At 43.7% G+C, this 21572-nt stretch overlaps 1 protein-coding gene across 1 annotated transcript; it reads left to right on the top strand.

Annotated features, from left to right (window-relative positions):
- The first annotated feature begins 1477 nt into the window (after nucleotides 1-1477).
- IL17RA (interleukin 17 receptor A) lies at nucleotides 1478-21041 on the top strand. The gene is made up of 13 exons (XM_021535024.3): nucleotides 1478-1600; nucleotides 8397-8421; nucleotides 10239-10385; nucleotides 11203-11327; nucleotides 12358-12484; nucleotides 13845-13892; nucleotides 13980-14137; nucleotides 15393-15470; nucleotides 15900-15975; nucleotides 16060-16074; nucleotides 17306-17407; nucleotides 18432-18473; nucleotides 19068-21041. Exons 1-13 carry the CDS (start codon nucleotides 1478-1480, stop codon nucleotides 20567-20569), a joined length of 2568 nt encoding a protein of 855 aa, XP_021390699.2. The 3' UTR covers nucleotides 20570-21041.
- The last annotated feature ends 531 nt before the right edge of the window (nucleotides 21042-21572 follow it).

The following is a 21572-nucleotide window of genomic DNA, read 5'->3' on the forward strand; positions in this document are numbered from 1 at the left end:
GGCCTGCACAGCCACAGCCAGCCCTACTAAACAGCAGCTTAGGAAATCCAACCACTGTCTGTACTGCTGTCACCACAGAAATTCGGACGTGTCACGATGTCCAACATGTGACTCATGTGCAACCACACACTTAACATTTTCTCTACTGGATTCCTTCTTACCAAGCACATGCAACAGAAAATGAATGCCCTCAGCTTAAATACAGTGTAATTAGGATATACATAAGCCATGAAGCTAATGGGATGATAACAAGTAACGTTCCACATATTTGCTTGTCGATTGAGCAAATTTGTTCTACCATGGTTATCAGGAAATTATACCACGATGCCAGCTGAACACGATGTTTGTGTTGCAGCATTATAAATCACAGTGTGCTCAGCCCAAGTACATCAGTCTAAGATTCAGTAAAAATAACGGGGTTTTTTCAGTTACACATGCATATATAAATATTTTTCTCTGACTTGCACGTAACTGTCAGAACTGCAGGCTCTGCTGTTACTTTTAAATTGTGGTGGCACAAAACGTTAAAAACCCAGGAAGTGGTGAAAACCTGTCGGTGTCATCAGTGCAGGGCAGAAGGCTCACCAACAGAAACCTCATTATCTGCAGGCTCAGACTGGCCACCGGTTAGACATTTGCCACCACAAAAGCACAGTAAACCACCCTGCTCACGGCTGTTGGTCAAAGCCCATCAAAGGGCTCAGCTTTGCTGGAAAACTCCCCGAGTTGGCCACTTGGTTGAGTTACAGCTCTGTGTGAGATCATTAGGTGAAATCCATGGCCAAGAACAGGGGAAAGTGGCTGTGGGCGTGCTGCAGTGTGAAAACAGTGCGAAACCTGGAGTGAAAGCTGTGAGACAGCTGAAGCGGGGTGACCCTCAGGAACGAGTAACAGGTTTGCAAAGTCCCCTGCGAAGCGGATGCATTTAGAACATCCCCACAAGTGGAAAAGCAGAACATACACCTGTAGTGCTTTTTGTCCAGCAGCTGCAGAGCGCTGCTGATGTCAGTTTTTAATGCTCACGGCATTTACCCGAAGCCAGAGACCCGCACTGGGAGTTCCACCTCACCACGAGGAAGAACTTCTTTACATCCAGGGGTGGCAGAGCCCTGGAGCAGCTGCCCGGAGGGAGGCCGTGCAGTCTGCCTCTCTGGAGACATCCCGAACCCACCCGGACGCGTTCCTGCGCCACCTGCTCCAGGTGTGTATTGGCCGGGGTGTTGGAAGGGATGCTCTGCAGCGCTCCCTTCCCAGCACGGAGACCCCGGGACCCTCCCGCTGACCCACGAACGGGAAGACGACCCGCAGGCCGAAGCGTTTTTGGCTCTTTAACCCCAAGCTGAGCCCAGCGGCGGGGAGGAGCCGCTGGGCGCGGCCGCACACGGCGGGCGGGCCCCGCGCCGCGCCGCCCCGGCCCCTCCTCAGGTGCGGCCCCGCCCGGCCCCAGCCCGGAAGCGCCGGGCGGCGGAGCGGGGCCATGGCGGGCGCGGGGCCGCCGCCGCTGCTGCTCCTCCTGCCGCTGCTGCTGGCCCGGCCGCCCGCCGCCGCTGCCCTGCGGCTGCTGCTGGACGCCGCGCCGCCTTTCACCTGCTCGCAGCCGGTAAGCGGCGCCGGCAGCGCCGGGCCCGGGCGGGCGCGGGGGCCGGGACGGCGGCATGGCGGGACGGGAGCGGCGCCCGGGTGGGGCGCGGGGCCGGCTGCGCCGCTGTCCCGGGAACGCTGCGCAGCTCGCTGGGCTGCCCGGCCCGGGAAGCGCTGTCCCGGGCGGTGTGTGTGTCCCGGGCGGTGTGGCTGTCCCGGGCGGTGTGGCTGTCCCGGGCGGTGTGTGTGTCCCGGGCGGTGTGTGTGTCCCGGGCGGTGTGTCTGTCTGTCCCGTGCGGTGTGTCTGTCCCGGGCGGTGTGTGTGTCCCGGGCGGTGTGTCTGTCCCGGGCGGTGTGTCTGTCTGTCCCGGGCGGTGTGTGTGTCCCGGGCGGTGTGTGTGTCCCGGGCGGTGTGTGTGTCCCGGGCGGTGTGTCTGTCCCGGGCGGTGTCGCTGTCCCGGGCGGTGTCGCTGTCCCGGGCGGTGTGTGTGTCCCGGGCGGTGTGTCTGTCTGTCCCGGGCGGTGTCGCTGTCCCGTGCGGTGTGTGTGTCCCGTGCGGTGTGTGTGTCCCGTGCGGTGTGTGTGTCCCGGGCGGTGTGCCTGTCCCGGGCGGTGTGCCTGTCCCGGGCGGTGTGTCTGTCCCGGGCGGTGTGTCTGTCCCGGGAAGCTCCGAGCGGCCGGGCTGAGCCGTGCTGGAAGCGCCCGCAGTCCCTGAGCAGGATGTGAGTCTGTGCTAAGAGCTGACGTTGCCTAATGTCCTAAAAGTTTTAACCAGTTCCTTGCAGATGAGGGAGTTTTTAGGAGTGCATGGAGAATGAAAAGTTACGTTTCGAACAGGCGGGTTTTGGCTGCCTTTTCTCCCTGTGGAACCGGCCGGACAGGAGCTGCCAATGCAACGTCGCTGTAAAAAGTGAACCAACCAACCTGAGCGAACTCTGAATATGAACTCCCAAGCTGGTCACTCTCCCCGGTGGTTTTTGAGGATTGTTTTGGTTTTTGTTTTGTTGGTCGCTTTTTTGTTTTGTTTTCAGGTGGTGGGGTTTTTTTTGTTTCAGATACACATAAGGAGTTTGTAGGAGGGGGAAGAGATCTGCTTTGGCTTTTTAGTTCTGTTAACAATAGCAGTGAGACAGGAAAATGGACAGTTGTCATCTAAGCTGGACAACTTTATATGCCATGGTGCACTTTCAGCAGTCTGAAAAAGGCAGATAGTCAGGTACAGCTATAGATAAATGTAAAACAAAATGTGTCCTTTGGGGTGAAAGTTTCTGTAATCTTTTCCTGTACACATTTCCTGTCTTTTGTCTAGTTTGACACTTCTCCTAATGTTTGACTATATCCTCAACCCTATTTTACCACACCTGTGTTTTGCTGCCTTCTGGCTTATTTAAAGAGACCCCAAGAAAACTGACCAGTTCTGCAATTTTACTTTAGGCTGAACATTGTAGAATTACAAAATGTAAACTATGGCAAATGGAAAATTACAATATTGCTTAGGCATCTCACGTAACCACAGTGTCCCAAACCTTGTTAGTCACAGAGATTGACAGCAATATATTAAAGAGTGTCAGCAAGTCCTTGGGTGGCTGTGCTCTGACTGACTTTGTTTTGCTCTCTGTCCCTCTTTTTTTAGGAACTGTCACCACAGTAACTGGGTGAGGGGTTCACCTGGACATCACCAACTTTCACAGAGGAGCTGTGTTGCCCCATGCCCTGGTGTGCACACAGAGCATGCATGAATGTTGGGCTGCTACATGCTGTGTGAAAGGGCTGCTACATTGGCCCTTTCTATCAAAAAGCCAATTTCCAAAGTGCAGATAGACTTAAGAAAAAGGAGTCATCTTAAGCCCGGGAGCAGCCTCTTTAAGCAGCTTTGAAGCTGCTGACTCATGTAGGAAAAAGCCCCATCAACTGAAGCTGTGACAGTTGAAAACAGTTCCCCCTTCCCTTTCTGTGGGTTGTGCTGTTTCCAGAGGATGATTTGGTACCCCTCCCAGCATGTGGCTGTGGTGTGGTTCAAAAGCAGAGCTGCTGCTGAGTAGGGTGGGTGAGCCCCACTTCCTTTGTCTAACCCACAGTGCTGAGCTCTGGAGCAGGTCAGGCTGAGCCATGGCAACTTCCTTAGCAAAACCCTCATGTACTAGATGAGATGGTGGAGGGAAAGTGTCATATCAGTATCAATAGGCACCTGACAGGAAAACTAAAAGCTTGTTAACAGCTCATCTTATAAAAATGCCAAAAAAATGCACTTAATGGGCATATTCACCACCAGTCCATCAAACTGTGCTCAGCTGTAGGGCTGAATAGCACAATACAAATCTGGCTCTTACCAGTAACTATTGCTTGTATATGTCTTCTGCAGGGGCTTTTTTCCTATGTACAGGGGAAAAAAGCATCCCACAGCTTAAATACTCATCTGTTTTTTCACCATCAAGTGTTAAATCACTGTGTTCAGTTGTTGTGCTGTAACTGTTTTTGGAACGTGGCGTGCCTGGGGGTCCTGGAGGAATGCAGTGTTTATAACCCTGCTGTCTTTGAGGGGCTGGATAGCTGAACATGGCTTGGTCTCTGAAATTTATCTTGGCAGCTTTCTTCACTGGAAGTCTCTCAAGAAGAATTGATGTAACATCTCTCATGAAGACAAGCCATAGTGGTGCATGTGCAGACAACTTTTCCCTGGTCTCCTTTGCAAATGTGTTCATTTGGCCCTTGCTATTGACAGACTTCTGTCATTCCCCTCTGTGGCATCTTTCTGCTGTGTAGGATGTTAAAATAACCCATGATCACACTGAGTGCTGTTAAAATATTTCTGGACTTCTTGGCATGAAAAGGAGTCGTGATCAAAACTATTGAACTTCAGCATAAAAAGGGTTACTGATCAAAACTATGAAAATATAAAGACAACTTTAGAACTGATTGTTATGATGAAATTTTAACATTTGAATTTGATTTTGCTGATATGAGAGCGAGATAAAAAGTTAGAAACTGTAGAGAAAAATGCTTTAAAAAAATTAAAACAATTTTGCAAAAGATGCTGGTCTTCTACAAGCCTTAAACAAATCATTCTTCAGCATTTTTTCCTGTAATGTGTTCATGTGTTGATCTCTGCTTCTTTTTACTGAGGAGTTAGAAAAGGAAAACTGCAGTAAACTTCAAATCATCCAAGCCTCAGAAGATACATAGAATGGTTCAAAGGTGAAAGGCAAATTTTGGAAAGCTAGAGCCCTTCCCATTCAGCAGCCACTCCTTAAAGGAAAACTGGACATTTGCCTGGCTCACAGCGGTTTCTTTCTAGTTACCACAGCATCCTGCCGGGAAATCTTTGCCTCCCGTTACTTTAATTGAATTGTTATGGGATGGTGCTGTTAATCAGTTTCCCAGGTTTATTTCATTCAGATTCAAACGATTCTCCACACATACGGTCTTTTTTATGTCAAAAGCAAAATAAAAATCATTAGAAAAGAGTGAAAGAAACAGTTGCTTACTTTTCTGTGAAAATACAGCAAGTAAACAGGAAGAGTTGACTGTGCCTGTCCTGCTGAGAATAGTTTCAGCATCACCTCAAAATCATCTGCTTCTCTTATTTATGCCTCCCATGTTGGTAGCTTTGCTTGTCAGACCTGGTTTAAGCTCAGTTGGCAAGTAAGACCCACATAGCCACTCACTCACTCCCCACCACTGGGGTGGAGGAGAGAATCAGGTGAAAGTGAGAAAAATTGTGGGCTGAGATAAAGACCATTTAATAAGTAAAGTAAAAGCCATGCATACAAGCAAAGGAAAATGAGGAGTTCGTTTTTACCACTTCCCCTGGGCAGGCAGGTGTTCAGCTGCCTCCAGGACAGCAGGGATCCATCATGCATAACAATGAGTCGTGAAGACAAGCACCATCACTCTGAACATCCCCCTCTTCATCTTTCTGCCCCCAGCTTTATATGCTGAGTTTGATGCCTTACAGTATCCCTGTGGGTAGCTGGGGTCAGCAATCCCAGCTGTGTCCACTCCTGATTCCTGCACCCCCTGCATTCTGACTGGCAGGGCTGTTAGAGAAGCAGAAATGACCTGTTAAAGCCCTGCTCAGCAAGAGCAAAAACATCTCTCTGTTATCAGCACTATTTCCAGCCCAAATCCAAAACACTGCCAAACCAAATCCAAACCAGCTACTGGGAAATAAATTAACTCTATTCCAGCCAAAACCAGCACATTCAAGTAGGGAAACTAGGTTAAATATTTTTGTTGTCTAGAGCTTTGTTAATGTACTCTGGATGATCCAATGCATTAAGTAAGATTTTGTGTTGGTCGAACCTTTACAAGGAAAAACCAACAAGTATTCCCTCAGGTGCTGAGGAGGCAGCCAGTGCAAATCTGACAGTGCTTGACTTACCGTGCTGCAGCCTGAACTGGTCTTTAGCTCTAATTGCTTCCTGGCTTTTGAATTTCATTGTCTGGAGTTACACTTTCTGGTATAAAAGTGTGCCCTCAGCTATGCCCAGTTGTGTTCACCTGGGTACTCTACAAAAAGGAGATGGAGGTTTTTGTGGCAAGTCCTTTCTAGGACTTGCCTTTCCTTGAGCTTCTTACACCTCTGCCTGCAGTGTGGCTTGATCTTCACTTATCTTTGCTTCCTTATGCCAATAGTGAGGACGTCCTATGTGGATGAGTTGTTCTTAGAAGCGTTTTCAGCTCTTGGGTCATCCCTGTAGTGCTCTGGGGACTCGGAAGGCAGAGGATCAAGAAGTTAATTAGTACCTTGTGGTGGGAGACTCTTTCCACTCTTCTTGTGGCAAACGGTGCTAAATGCTCAGCTAACTGATGGCAGCTTAAAACACTTCAGTATAGTCAGCTACACTTAAAAAAAGGTTGCTGGCACAGCAATTAAACAGGTTAGTGCATGGCAGGAAAAACACACGTGTAGGTAGTCCCTTGAAAACTCTGAGTGGGGTAGGGGAAAGGTGATAAAATACTGTTGGTGATAAAATACTGTTGATTTTCCCCATAGAAACCCAGTGTTGAAAAGATAAGAAAGGCTTTAATTACCAAGTGTCAGTTCTAAATCCTCATCAACAGATGGCTCCTCATTGAGCTCTGGAGTTTTTAATAAATGTCAGGAAGGGCACAACACATCAAAGCTGGGAATATGCTTGTGAATGCTTCACCTGGGATAATAGACCTGGAGGAAGAGAGGATCCCTTTGTATGCTGTGCTGGATCAATATTCAATTCATATTAATCATTAAACAAAAAAGGGGAAATGCATCATTTCCTCACTTGTGTTGTCAGCTATGACACAGAACACCAGCACTCAAATGAAAGCAGATGTTACTGCTCTTCAGGCTAATAATGCCTTATATTTTTAATAAGGGCTTCGTTGTGATTCCATGTACAATAATTACTGATGACTGGAACAGAGCAAACACAAAATGACTGAATATTTAGTGATAGGCTTTAACAGAAATCATTACATTAGAAAAAATCCCTATGGTTAGTATGGTTAGTTTCTTTCCTCTTGAGGATTCATCCCAGAGCAGCCACTCACTCTTTGCCCTCAGTGGAAAGCACTGTAGCAGTTGATGAGAAGAAAATTAACTGCATCTCAGATAAAACCACTGCACCTTTTCATTTAAGAGGCTCTGTCAGACCACATAATTTACCTTTAGAAGTCTGATTAAGGGTCTGAAGTGTTAGGACTCATTTTTTTCATAGCTTAATCTGTTCTTCCATACAGGTATTCACAATTTTTATTTTTCTCTTTTTCAGTGATTGTAGTTAGTCAGTTTGGATTTGGTGGTTTGGTTTCATCAGCATTTTTTTTTCCCATTAATGAAGGATTTAGGTTGCAGGTGCTGTTTTTCAATGCACTTCTATGTGCATTTGTGGTACAGTAATTGGAGTGTGGATGTGTTTCTTGTGAAGGGTGCCTGAAGGCTGGATTTATACCTGTGTGTATTGTTGTGACTTGTGTAGCAAAAGCCTGGAAGAGATTTTCAGGTTTTATTTTTTATATAAGCATGAGGAGCTTAATGCCAAATCTTCCTGCTTTCCTTCCAAGGAACAGATACATGAGCTGAAATGCGAGCATTGATCTCTGAAGTATTTTCATTACCAAAAAGGCACAGCTGGCTTGTTCAAGCACCCTTTCCTAAAAATGTAAATAAACCTTTGGACACTAAGCCCCAAATAGACTTGCAGTTGACCTTAGGAAGTTGTAGAGAGTTTAAAAACCCAACTGCCTTCCCTGGTCCCTGAAATGAATTATATGGTGGCAATGGTTGACAATAATATCCAGCTTTATTTGTCATGGCATAGGAAATGAGTGAGAGCAAACCTAGCCCTCCTCTTGATTTACAGTGACAACTTCAGGTTTCCTTCTCACTGGGATCTTGCATCCCACTAACCAAGCAAGCTGACATGCTTCTCCCTGGTGACCATGGGGGCTTCCAGTATCAACAAAACATAACTGGGAAAAGCCAGGCAGAGCCCACATAATTTCTGGTTGCTTCTTTATGATCAAGGCATCTTTATTCTTAATGAGAAAGTGTCCAATTCTGATGATTTTTTCCTTTCCTCAGCACAGTGGTGTTTGGTCATAGGTTGGACTGGATGATCTCAGAGATGTCACATAAATTGTGCCCAGGTTTCATGCCCTGTGTCCCTGGTTTTTTGATTAACAGCTTAGTCCAGTGTTTCCATCATGGCTAATTCTTCCAATCTGTGTGCATCACTGAAGTGCTTTTTCCTGCCCCTATCCCAGCACTGAGCAGAAGCAGGTTGCTGTCAATTTTATTTTGAGAGTAATATTCTTGTTTCTTTCCCCCACAGGATTTAAACTGTCTCGTAAGAAATAGTAAGTAATTTTTTTTCTTTGTTGCAGTTTTCTCATCAGATCATGCTTTTTTTTTTTCCTTTTTTTAACTGGGTTCATACAGCATGTTTTTTCCTGCTAGAATCAGAGAGTTGTAAAGGGAACTACTGCTATCCTGCCTTGCTTTGGGAATTTACAGTTTGATCCATTATAAGCTCTAGCTGGAAGAGGAATGGAAACTTATTTCTTTTTTGGGATCGAGTTTGGGGGTAGGCAGTGGCATGAGTAAAACCCAACCCAACTTGTTTAGTTTCTATTTAAAGCTGGGATCATCAGTTTTTAAAGAAATGGGAATTTAAGGACAAGTTTGCCCGTAAATGTTTATTACAAGCCATTATGGTAGTACTTGATGAAAAATAGTGTATAAACTAGAATTTAAAAAGGGGCATAGAGGGTGCAGTTGAAAGCAATTAATGTAAATTACTGGGTGTAAGAGGTCAAGTCTTAGCAATGGCATGCATCTGAAAGGCCTTAGTATAATTATGGGTAATGTTGTGAAAAATGTTCTTTAAAAAAAAGAAAGATGTTCTGAAATTATCCATTTGGTACCTGGAGGCAACCGAGCAGCACTGCAGAGCTCCTTGACTTTTCCTTGCAGCCCTTGTTCTAAGCAAGCTCATTCCTGCCTCGTTGCCCAACCCTGTGTCATACTGGCGCAAGTATTTTTGTAGCCAGTAGTATTTTTTGCAGTATTTTTGCTTGGCTTGCCAGATCAGGGAGAGGACTATGCTTGAAATAACCAGATTTAAAACTTCTTTGGCAGGAGAGGGCTTGGATGAGATCAGGCTGGCTGATATTTCCCACTGGAATACAGCTTGACAACACAGCTAAGCCAAACTGGAGCACCAGCATTAAAATGCTGTCTAAGTTAAATACTTGGTTTAAATTCTACCTTATGGCTTTTGTTGTGTTTTTTTGCTCCAGGGGAAATTTTTTTTTTTTAGTGTTTAGTACACTCTTTGCTGAAAGGTACTTTATTCTTGTCAGGCTTTTTATAGATATTTCTTGTAAAATGAGCATTTGGGGATTGTCTGATTACTCCTAAGCCTAAAGCCATACTGGCGAACTGAAAGGACAGTGCCCACTTTCCATTGTTACCATCACATATCCATCAAAATAAACCCAAAGTCTACTTTAGGGGCCTGACTGTGCTATTTTTAACATGCACTGAGAAGTCAAATGTGTTAAAAAAGCCTAAGCAGATCATGTCTGTAGAATGCCTGTCATACCTGATTTTACTTTCTGATAACTTTACAGGACCAGTTCTCCCTAACACTGTGTTGACAAGCATAGTTTATTTTTCTGTCCAGGGAACTTGTTAATTCAGGCAAGGCATAGCAAGCAGTTGTTGGAAGCTGAATTCAGATGTATATTCAAATTTGAGGAAAAGCAGTTTGCAGACCCAAGGTAATTAACTATTGGAACAATTTCCTTGGATATCTGATAGATTTCTTATCATTGGAAGGCTGGAAATCAGCAGTAACATTGTTCTGTTTCAGCAGAAGGTTGAAGGAGATACTGAGTAAACTTACTTGACCTGTTTAGCCTGACTACATTGATTCTGACAAGTACCAATGGATTTTAAGGAAAAGAAGAAGTGGAAGTTACTGGAATAAATGCAGATTATTACAGGCAATTTACAGAGTACTTCCATATAGAAAACTGCCTTTCTGAGCTGGAAGCAGTCTGTTACCCAGTTTTCCCCTCAGAATAAACCTCACCCAAAGAGCAGATCATAATTGCAATTAAGCAGAGCTTCCTCAACCCCACTCTAAATGTGGATTTCATTTGCTGGATAGGCACTTGCATGGAGTCAAGCTGGCTGAATGTTGCTGCTTGGACTCCCTCTGCTCCAAGCAGTCTCCACGTTTCTTCTGATGTTTTCCGTAAGGAGGATGGAAAACTGGTCCCTGTGCTTCAGATAGAGTGGAAAGTGGCCACGGATGGTAAGTGGTGGTTGTTTAATTTGAGCACGGAGCAGAGGAAAAAGTAAGGATAGAAAGGAGAATTATAACTTCAAGTCATAAAAGCAGATCTTTGAAATGGGAGAGATTGGCTGCTTAATTTTGTTTGGTGGGTGTAATCTCGTCTTTGTGTGCCTTAGTAAAGCAATAATTGTCTCATTGTTGGAGCCTAAATGACTACCAATAAGTCACATTTTCTCACTCACCAAATATCTTTGTTTGTTTGTCTGTACATGGTGCTTCCCTTGCATGCTCTTGTCCAAAGTTTTGCATTGCTTTAAGGCAGAATTAAACACATTCATCTCTTCCTTCTGCAGGGACTGTGTCTGAGGGCTGTAGAGTTATGACCTCTAGCTATGGTAGTGTAGAAGCAGGTGTGACTCAGGTAACCCAGTCATTGAACTCACCTGTGCTTGTCAGCTCTCCCCCTGGGACAGCGTGTACCAAAATAAAGGCGTGTTTGCTTTGGCACCCAAGCTGCATGAGGCAGCTTTGAGGGGCAGAGCACAGCACGATACCACATCTGTGGAACTGACAGGGTGTGTGGAGAATGCATCACCTTCTCCTCTGCTCCTTCATTTGCACAGATGTAGCTTTGCCATGCAGGACAACCTTTAGGCTGAGAGTGCTGTTAGTCACCCTGCATTCTCACTTTTCCACGGCCACTTATCTTTATGATGAGCTCCTCAGCACCTCAAAGCAAGGCTAGGCACAGTGGTGCTCTCTGTGGGGGCTGCAGCCTCTCCTTGTGCAGAGGAGAGGGAAAGGTGAACGTGTCCCTCTGTCCCTGTGCCTGCAGCCAGCATCCGCTGTCTGGAAGGGGCAGAGCTCGCCGTCATGCAGGTCAGCAGCAATCAGCAGATCTGTGCCCAGTTTGACTTCCAGAACAATTTGCCTCTTCAGGTCCGTCCGGATGGAGGCCGGGTGAGTGCAAAGGGCTCCAAATTATGTTTTCTAGTCCGTGGAATTGTTTCTGCTTTCACTGTTTTGTGGCAAGGTTATTGATTAAAAGGTACAGACTGCTTAGAGTCTGTGCTGGACTTGAGATCTGCTGTCATTTCCCATTTCTCTTGCACTCTGCCCATCCTTCAGGTTTTAAGAATAGCTGCTTTTAGTTGCCTGGCATGTTTCATCACTTGGGAGGCTGCTTAAAGCAAATAATTGTAGGGGTTCTTGCATTCTGCTTGAGAGTATGACATTTTATAGCTTTTAAACTCAACTCTTACTATTGCTTCCACTTCTCTCTTGTACTCTCTTGTGGAGGAAAACACCAACCTTGGGGGTGGCCGTTCAGATTACATTCTTTCTAGGAAACTCATCAGAAAAGTTCTGAGCATCCACAATAGTAAGGAATACAAACAATAAGGAGTTCATTCCTTAATCACACTGAATTTGGCCATAGTTACCTTACCACTTACCAACACCACTCTCCCAGAGTGCCTCTCCTAGAACTTGCACAGCGTTGCTGATGCAGAAAACAGTATAGATTTAAGAATATGTGTATGGAATGGCCAGGTACAGAAATACATATGTATAAATGCAATTCTGAATGCTTAGCACTTGCAAAGTGCTACAGAATTCACACTAGACTGAAATTTCCATCTTGAAACTGCTTATTTTATTCTAGTCTCCTTTCAGTTCAGAATGTAGTTTGGTGGAAGTTCCATGCAGTGGAACACACTGGAACACAGTAGTTTGGCATAAAAGTGTTGTATCATCTCAAAGATCCCAAGAAAGAACTAATTCTAAACAGAATAATTGAGTCAGACAAAGAGACCAGGTATATTTAATACACTTGAGCTCCAATTTTTCATAGTCAGGCTTCAGTTAAAGGATTACATGGGATGAGGGCCAAGTCAGCTGTTAATTGCAGTGGAACAGGGCCAAGTCAGCTGTTAATTGCAGTGCTTAAAGAGCAACATTGTCCTTTAAAGTCCTTGTGTTTTGTTTGCAGTGGAATTTCACTTTTGACCGTTTTGAAGTAGAACCTGGCCAGACTTACCAAGTGACTGTGTATCACCTGCCCAAACTGGGCATAAATGGAGACTACAATTGCAAGTCCACTTCTCTTACAATGCCTGGTAAGAGGTGATTTAGTTCACTTATGCCTTGAGTTTAGGAATGTGGTGGTTTGTGGGCCTCTGGCAGGAATTTGGGGGTTTGTGGACCTGACATCACTGCTGCTTTTACTTAATTTTAATTATTTCAGAGCTGCCCCTGTGCTTGTGGCAGCTGGAAGTACAGGCCAGAATTTCCAAATCACAAGTTTGGCTTCTAGTACTAAATCCTAGACATGTGAAGTTCAATTTCAAAGGTACAGTTAAGCATAATTTACCAAGAAACTTGGTAATGCTGGGTGCCTGACCCTTTCTTGTAGATGCAAAAATTCTCTTATCACTAAAATAATTTTTACTGCTCCCCAAGGTTGCTGAGCATCTGCAATCCCTCTGGCTGCACTGACTACTTCATTAATATTTGGTGCTTAATACAGATCTTGAAAACTGGTTCTTAAATTTTTTCTTAGCTTACTTATAGTTGTCAAGCTGACTTTGTTGCAAAGTGTGGAGTGTGTCAGTCAATGTGAGCTGGAAAAGGAGAAGGGAGCACTTCATTTTCAGTGCTCATACCCTTTCTTCTGCTTGTTCACACTAAGAACTTCCTGGCTTTTATCCTTTATTACTCTTCAGAAACCTATTATGTGGTGTTAAGCTCAGCAGCTGCAGGGAGCTTTGCTGGTTAGAGCCTACACATGAATTACATTGTAGACAGACATTGTAAATTTGTAAACTTTGTAAAGTTTAAATTGGTAACTTTGAAAGTTGGAAATTTAAGATATGAAATGTTTTCTCTCAACTGTCTAAGCAGGAAGTTGTTACTTTTCCTTTGTCCAAACCCTGGAGGAGAGACATAATTTAAAGCTGAGAGTTGTAAATCCCACATTGCTAAATGTTGAATATGTAACTCTGGATTTAACTCTGAAGGAAGTCCCAAAAAGCAGAGCCAATCTGCTAAATAAAGGAAATTAGAAATGTGGAAGATTTCAGCCTCCTGATTTTTCTATGTCAGAATGCCTTTGGAGAAAGCTATTGCTGAGGAGTGATTACAGGGTGTGGGGATGAATATGAAGTTTTAATTCCACTATTGTGACCTTTTCTGCACCAGTACATTCTATTAAGTGTGCTGTGTTTTTAGTTTCATTCATTTTCTCTGTTCTGAGAAGAAAAAGAAGAACCAAACACGCCATGACATGAGTGTAGGGACTGTTTTATATGCTGGAGATCACTATTGTTCTTCTACAGAATTTTATCACTGCTTTAGAACAAAGGTGTCTACTCGTTTAGGAGAGCTTGGTTAGGTCTCTGTCTTCTAATAAAGAAATGTCGTTTTTTCCTAAAAGGAAGTACAATATTTCTGACTAGCTACTGATGGTTTTTCTTGCAGATTGCAGGGATTCTCTGATGAAAAGAACCATCCCATGTATAAAGACAGGTAAAATTTTTTGAGTCACATTGATGTGGGTGCTCTGTTGGAATATTTGACAGTTGAGAAGCACAAGAATATCTGCCCTACTTCCAGGCAGCTTGTGGGAACCCAGGATCCAGGGTAAAAGTCTAGATGATGCAACGCTGCTCGTGACCTTCCACCCATGGATGGAGCCAGCCCGGTACCAAATCCATGTGTCCAGTTACCTGAATGAGAAGAGATGTAAAATGACCACCCACGATTTCACTGAGGTAAGTCCCTTCCCAAGTCATACCTTCTCTGGAGATTTAGGCAAACATCTTAAATGCTTGCTAAACCAGGACATTTGAACAATTTTCAAGGAATTATTTTTTTAATTGTCTTTGGAAAGAGAAATTTGGTGGATAAAAGATAAAAAAATAGGTTTTATAATGCATGAAGCAGCCTATAAACACCTGCAAAGTCAAATTTTATGTTTGACTATCTGGGCTTTTTTACCTTTTTCAAGCCAGTGCCTGGGGAGCTAAGACTAAGCAAATTAACCAAAATTAAGATGCTACGTTTCAATAAATCATTGAAGTACTTTATCAAAGATGATCACAGGAAGGTGTTAATTAAATCTTTTATATAAGAATGAGTGATTTACTAACAGATGCTTCATTCAAGCTGAGAATCAATTTCTGTAGGTCTTGCAGTCTGTGTTGCTGAGAAGCTCAGAGTGTCCAGACTGTGTTCCAATATAAAAAATGTTTCCCTTCAGGCATTTGAGGGAGGGGAAATACTGATTATTTGGAATCACTCTCCACCCTTCCTTGCATGAGGGCAGATATGCTGGCATTCCGTTTGTTTAATCTTTCTATTCCTTAACACTTAAAACCCTTAGTTCCTTAACACTTAAAACCTTTGTTTAGTCTTTCTATTCTTTAGCACTTAAAAGCCTTGCATGCACTGACTGATATGTTTAAGCTTTTACTGACACAGATGGGACAGCTGTGTGAGTATTTCCCTGGTGGAGGGGAATACACTTCATTTTGGAGTTTGTATCTGCTAATCACTGTGAAGAATTAGGTTATCATGATATTGATTGTGTACAGCAGGTAGCAAGGGCAATTTACATGCCTGTTCTAGTGTCAGAAGTAGTGTTGGCAGGTGCTTTTAATTAAAAAAGGAAGCATGTTAATGTTTACACGTTGCAAAGCTGAAGACCTCTGCATTGTTAAGAAACTGTAAGTTTAACTCCTTTGAAGTTGTACGAGATACATCCCTAATTATTTCCTGTTACCTGTGCAATCTTGGCCTGCTGTCTTAATTGCATTGCCACATCTGTCACACAGGACACCTGCAGAGATGGTGGCCAGATCCTTTACCCATTCTGTTCTCTGTGGGCTTCTTGTTCAAAAGGAAAAAAATAGCTTCTGCTTCTTTGAACCACTCCATTTTATCATGTCAGCTCTTTGGGTTTTTTTTTTTTTCCTGCTTTCATTCAGTTTTCTTCCTTCCCTTATAACTTGCATCTGATTTCTGCAGGATGGACTACAACAGCGAGTGAATGTCACAATCAAAATAGAGAAGAACATAAAAGCTTGCTGTAGCTACCAAGTCCAGGTGAGATTACACTGTTGTCCGTGTCCTTCTTTCACAATTAAGGCAGTGAGCACTTTAGGAATGTTAGGAGTTTTTTTCACAGTGTTTTGTTCTGAGATTAGCTAATCTGTAGTTACCTGCATCAGGGAAATATTATGGCTAAAAGAATTTTTATATAGGAATTCTCTGTAGTTGGTGGCTTTTCCTTGGTACAGGGCTGCCAAGTCAGAGATTATGGGAGTGAGAATGGCAAATATGCAACCTCAGGAGCTCACAGCCTTTGCCATGTATTGTGTAAGAATTCTTGATTAATCTTGTTTTCTGAAAGGAAATGGGGATTCTATGTCTCTGTGCTAAAATGCAAAGAACATTGAGGCAAGGAGAAAGTAAATCAGGGAACAAAATTTCTTTTAAGAATAACTTCTGTTTCTGGATTCTTTTCAATTGCAGATTCAGCCATTCTTTGCAAACTGTGGCACAGACTGTCTGAGACACTCTGCTTTCATCCCATGTGAACCACTTCCAAGTGAGAACCACTTCTCTGTAGATTAGATTCCCATTGTTGTACAGCTGAAAACTGAATTTTTAACATAACTCTTGTCTTTTGCAGGTACAGAACCATCGGGTAAGAAGTTCTTCCAATACCCTGAAACTTTTTTTGCTGCTCTTCTCCTGTTGTGTAGAATTAGAAATAATCCTTCTTCCTAATGACCCAGTGGGCATGAAATGTCCCTGTTGAAAATTTTATATTATTTGAAAATCATGAACCGCCCATAGATGGTGCAGAGGTGGTATATGAACTGTACCAACCATATTTGGAACCCACCAAAACTCCCACTGAAACCTCAGAGGATGTGAAAATCAGCACTTGGCAATCACTTGGTAAAAAAACACCAAAGCAACAAAGAGCAAGGAGACCCCACACGCTAATAAAGCTCTTGGTCTGGACTGTCATGTGAGGGATGGAGAGTTTAGGTTTATAAGGGTTTCATTGTTCAGGGATTTCTTTATTCTTCTTTTGAGCCACCAAGTTCACCCAGCCAGGTGTCATAATCAATATGTGCAATAAATCTCTCTGATGGAGATGAGAGCCTGGTGTCTAAAATTTCTTTAACAGTCCCCTTGTAGCACTGAGTTCAGAATTAATTGTGCTAAGAATGACTTCACCATGATTTAATGAGGCAAGTATTTGTATGCAGTGTGAACCTTAAAGAGCAATTTTTTGTGAGACACTTCACTTGCATAGAATTCTTTGAGAAGCAGTTTTGACAAGAAGAGTCTTAATATAAAATACTTTCTGTCACTTTGCTCAGTGTTAAAAAATTTGCATAATATAAAGCAGCTTTTGGAGAGAATGGCATGCATATATTCATTTTTATGAATGTCAAGATAACTTGCGCATAATGATTTGACATCTTTTTTTTGGCTGCAACACCTATAGGGATCTTTTGCCTGAGATTAAAAAAAAATTTTAAAAGGAAAAACACCTGTAAACTGAAATTCATGACCCAAAATAGTGAAATTTTAATTTTTTTTTAAACTGGATTACATGAACAGGCAGGACATGGGCGGCATGCCTGTCAAAGCTGGGTAAACATTGCTATTTAGAGGAAGGTTCTTGATCTGTGTTTTCAGTGTGCTGCACATATGGTTTTTTATGTGGAGCAAGTTTATGGTGTACAGCAGCACCATGAAAGCAGGAATTGGTTTGGAGAAGTGACTGTGGATTGTAAGGGGGAAGTACTGGTCTACTCAGCAAAGCCAGGGCAGCCCTTGGCTTCTGCTGCTTGAGAACCTTCTGCTCTGTGGTGAAACTCTGTGTAAGACAGTGTCTGAGGAGTGGTTTTGTTTTGCAGATGATATGATGATATGGCTCTACTGGTGTATCACTGGGATCTCTGTGTTACTGGTGGGGTCAGTCATAACAGTTGTGCTGTGCATGACTAAAAAACGAGCAGGTGAGACTCATACCAGCCAGGAAGAAAAAATCCAATGCTAAAGAACAGTTTTTCTCTTTCTGTACCTATTCTATTGCAGTTTTGTTCCTTGCTGTTACAATGCCTTGCCTCTGAGATAATGCCTATGAAAACATCTTCTGTTTCACATTATAGGATTGCAATGTCCTTATACCATTCACTAGATAAGTAAAGCCTTCCACAGGTTATCCCCTCTGATGCTCCATGTTCATAGCACTTCAGAGTTCATGAGGGGAAAAAGGAATTTCATAGTTCAGCCCTTTGTTTCCTGCAGATTGCTGCAGATTTTTGCACTTACTTTCCCCCTGCATTGCATAAGTGTTGCAGAACAGAAGTTTCCTGTTTGTCCACACTGTTGTCTTCCCTATGTTCCCCAAAGTCTTTGCAAAATTTATTTTATACTATTGTGAGATTAGATAAAATTTTACAATTGAAGTAGAAGGGGAAAAAAAACACAGGATAGAGACTGACATCAAGCAACTTGGAAAATTTGGTACTTAAGGGTTAACTCCTAGTTTCCTGTGCTGCAGCCATGAGGTAGTTATCTCATGAAAGCTGTGTAAGTCACTGCTTGTTTTGTTTTCTTTTTACATGACAGGAAGAATTGGTAATCATTTGGAAAATTTCATAACATCAAACTCGTCTATAAGATGCAGCTAAGGACATTTCAGTCACCTCTTCAGAAAAGCTTCTTAAGAAAAAGACACGTTTAAAAAGTCCCTTCTCCTTAAAGAGAGGTCACAGAGCAGTTGGGGGTTCTGACTGCCAGGATTTGGGGAAGATGGTGAAAGTTCATTTTGAGTGCATTGTCTCCTCTCAAAGGAAAAATACAGCAAGAATTGTCTGTAGAATAGTCTTTATTCATTCAGTATGTTTTTTTTTTACAGTTTTATCTCCCTACACAGTTAAAGATTTTTTTTAACCTAGTCTGTGGAAGGTGGTGTGATTTTAAGCATTTAATCTTACTTCATGTTTTCAGAACTGACAGTGACCATCTCTCTTTCAGAGCGCCGGCGAAGGAAATGCAATCACGACAGTTTGCAAGCTGGTAAGATGCCACCTGTGTTTCGTCAAGCACCTGTCATGCAGGTCTCACAAGATGCCCAGAAGGGGCTTTTGTAGGCTCTAACTACTCTGTAGATGCTTCTTGAAACCAAAAGTTAGCCTTAGGATCTTCCTGTTTAGCTAAAAGAAGCTGTGTATATGGATTTTGAAATGCTGTATTTGTGGGATGGGAGGTAATTGCTTTGGAATGTGGGGACACTTTTGACCCAGCCAAGGCTGTACTAGCAGAAGAAGCTTTGCTAATCATCTAGGCCATAGCAACAGGAGATTGGTTTGGGGTGGGTGCACTCAGCTCTCCACCAGAGAATACAGCAATATTTGCAAACCTCTTGAAGCTGCTGTAGTGTTTTAGTGAGGTGAAAGCTGATGACTCATATGGGCATTATTATAAATCACAGCTCCCCTGTGTCAGTACTTTCATATCAAATTTACAAAGTGAGATGTTGTCCACATATGTTGCCAAAACAGCACTAAAGCTAAGTTTTGTTAATACCCTCCTGTGCTGATGAGTGCTGACTCACACCATTTACAATTTGGGGAATGTGGCTGTAATTAATATTTTTCTGTCTTCCATCAGCACCGCACACCGAGCTGTCCCTGCCGCCCTTGAAGCTGCGGAAGGTTTGGATTGTGTACTCTGCTGATCACCTGCTCTACGTGGATGTGGTGATGAAGTTTGCCGAGTTCCTGATGACAGTCTGTGGCACTGCTGTGGCCTTGGATCTGCTGGAAGACCACCAAATCTCGGAGCTGGGGCCCTTACCCTGGCTCACACGGCAGAAGAAGGAAATGGAAGAGCTGTCTTCAAAGATCATCATCTTGTGTTCTCGGGGCACCCAGGCCAAATGGCAGGCCATGCTCGGGAGTGAGCCTGTGTGTCTCAAGCAAGATCAGCAGAAGCCAGTGGGAGACCTGTTCACCCCAGCCTTGAATCTGATCCTGCCAGATTTCAAGAAGCCAGCCTGTTTTGGAATGTACATAGTTTGCTACTTTGAGGGAATAAGTAGTGAAAGAGATATACCCGATCTGTTCAATGTCACATCCAGATACCAACTGATGGACAAGTTTGAGGATATTTATTTTCGGATTCAGGATCTAGAGAAGTTTGAACCTGGGCGGATCCATCGAATCCAGGAAATAACAGCTGAAAATTACATCGATACCCCCAGTGGGAGGAAGTTGAAAGAGGCCATAGAGACGTTCAAGAACTGGCAGACTGAGCACCCAGACTGGTTTGAGAATGAAACCATCTGCTTGGATAGTGATGAAGAGTTGCATTCCCTGAACAGAGAGAGCCAGGTGGATTCACTGCTGAGTGAGCCAGGTGGAATTGTGAAACACCAGCTGCACCTACATGAGCCTGACCCCGGCTGCTGTTACACCATCAACCTCCACATGCATGAAGGTGAAAGTGCAGGCTGCAAGCTGCAGCCTCAGCTTAATCCATGTGGGGATCCAAATTCCCAGACTGTGGTCCTTCCTCTGGATGTTCCTCCAGTTCAGGTAGTGGAGCCAGTCTCTTCCATAGAAGATAAAAATATACTCAGTTACCATGTGCTGAGCAATGAAGACTGTATGGAAGGAGTTCCTCTTCTGGAGACAAGCTTTCCAATGAGGAATAACGTCATCCTCCACGATGGCTCTGAAGCTTCAGTAGCTGACCAGAGTCCTGCGAACTTGTCAGATGTCCTGAGTGACCATCTGAATGGACTCATGTACCCTCTTTACCAACAGAGTGCCATTCCTTCAGAGCCTTATCTCTGTCAGGGGGAGGCTGACGAGCAGAACCAGCTGGTCTTTGTTGACCCATGCAAAGACCAAAGACAGTCAGTGCAGTCAGACCAGGGCTACATCTCCAGATGCTCCCCTCTGCCTCCTGAGGACCTTCTAGAGGAGGAGGAGGAAGAGGAGGAGGAGGATCAGGAGCAACAGGGGGGCTTCCATGAACTCTCTCCAGAGGTTTTGAACAGCCTAAAGAGCCTCCAGAAGCAGCTGTTTTTCCAGGACATTCAGAGGTGCTCTAGCTGGAGCTATCCAGCAGAGGTGATGGACATTGACCAATCTTTGGAGGACTGTTAGGCTCTGCCTGGGACCTGCTCTGTTTGAAATACAGGGATGGAAGGTGGTCCCATGCAGAGTAGTACTGAGACTGCATTTCCAGCACTGTCCTTGTATTGTAAATGGCTTAGTGCTGGGACCTTCCTGTGTGCTGCTGGGATGTAGCACTGCCCAGCAGACGTGGAATGTTGCTTCCAGTCTCTGTGGAGAGAAGCCACGAGTGTTGGCCACCCCTGTGAAAGAACAGGCAGTGGTTCTGTTCCTTGGGGAAAAGCATTACACTGACTTCTCACTGATGGATGGCAGAAAAATTACTGTGGCTCATCCACTCGTGCCTTCAAAATGCCCTCCAGCTGTACTGATTCCATTGCACTGGATAAAAAGTCACAGGCATGGTTTAGATAACGTGGTGACAGTTGCCATTTTAATGCACATTTTAAACATTTCCTTGTAAATACTGTATTAAAGATGTGTGCCTTAAATTTCATCTATATTAGGGCTGTCTCTGCCTGGTTGATAAATGTGCCTAAAGATTTTTTTTCCCCCACTCATCATTCATTTGCAGCTGCATTTCCATGGTCATTCAGAAATCAAGTGGAACAGCTGATAATAAGTGGGATAAACATTTAAATTGAAAGTTTCCATAACTCTTCCTGCCTCTCAACTTGGAGGTATGTGCTTGAAAACTAGCAACAGCAGTGAAGGGGGAAGAGACCAAGAAATGGAATTTGGGTTTTTTTTACAGTTTTGAGAAATGTGGGGAAGAATCAGGGGAATCTGGTGTATTCTGTGACAACACTGCTGCAGTGCTGTTTGCTGTTGGATATCTTAGCACCAGGGAGATGTGAACTGAAGATATAGATAGTGACACACAAGGAAATAAAGAGCTATTTTGGAGGAGGAAAAACTGTAGCCTCAGTAGATGCTGTTTTAGACTAGAAATTGTATCTGAGTTAAGGGAGGCTGAGCAAAAACGACTGTAAGATGTACTTGTGTGGGTTTAAGCTCAAGCACAGGTAGTTCA

Source organism: Lonchura striata, chromosome 5 (genome assembly GCF_046129695.1).
Source record: "Lonchura striata isolate bLonStr1 chromosome 5, bLonStr1.mat, whole genome shotgun sequence".
In the NCBI taxonomy this organism is placed as follows: domain Eukaryota; kingdom Metazoa; phylum Chordata; class Aves; order Passeriformes; family Estrildidae; genus Lonchura; species Lonchura striata.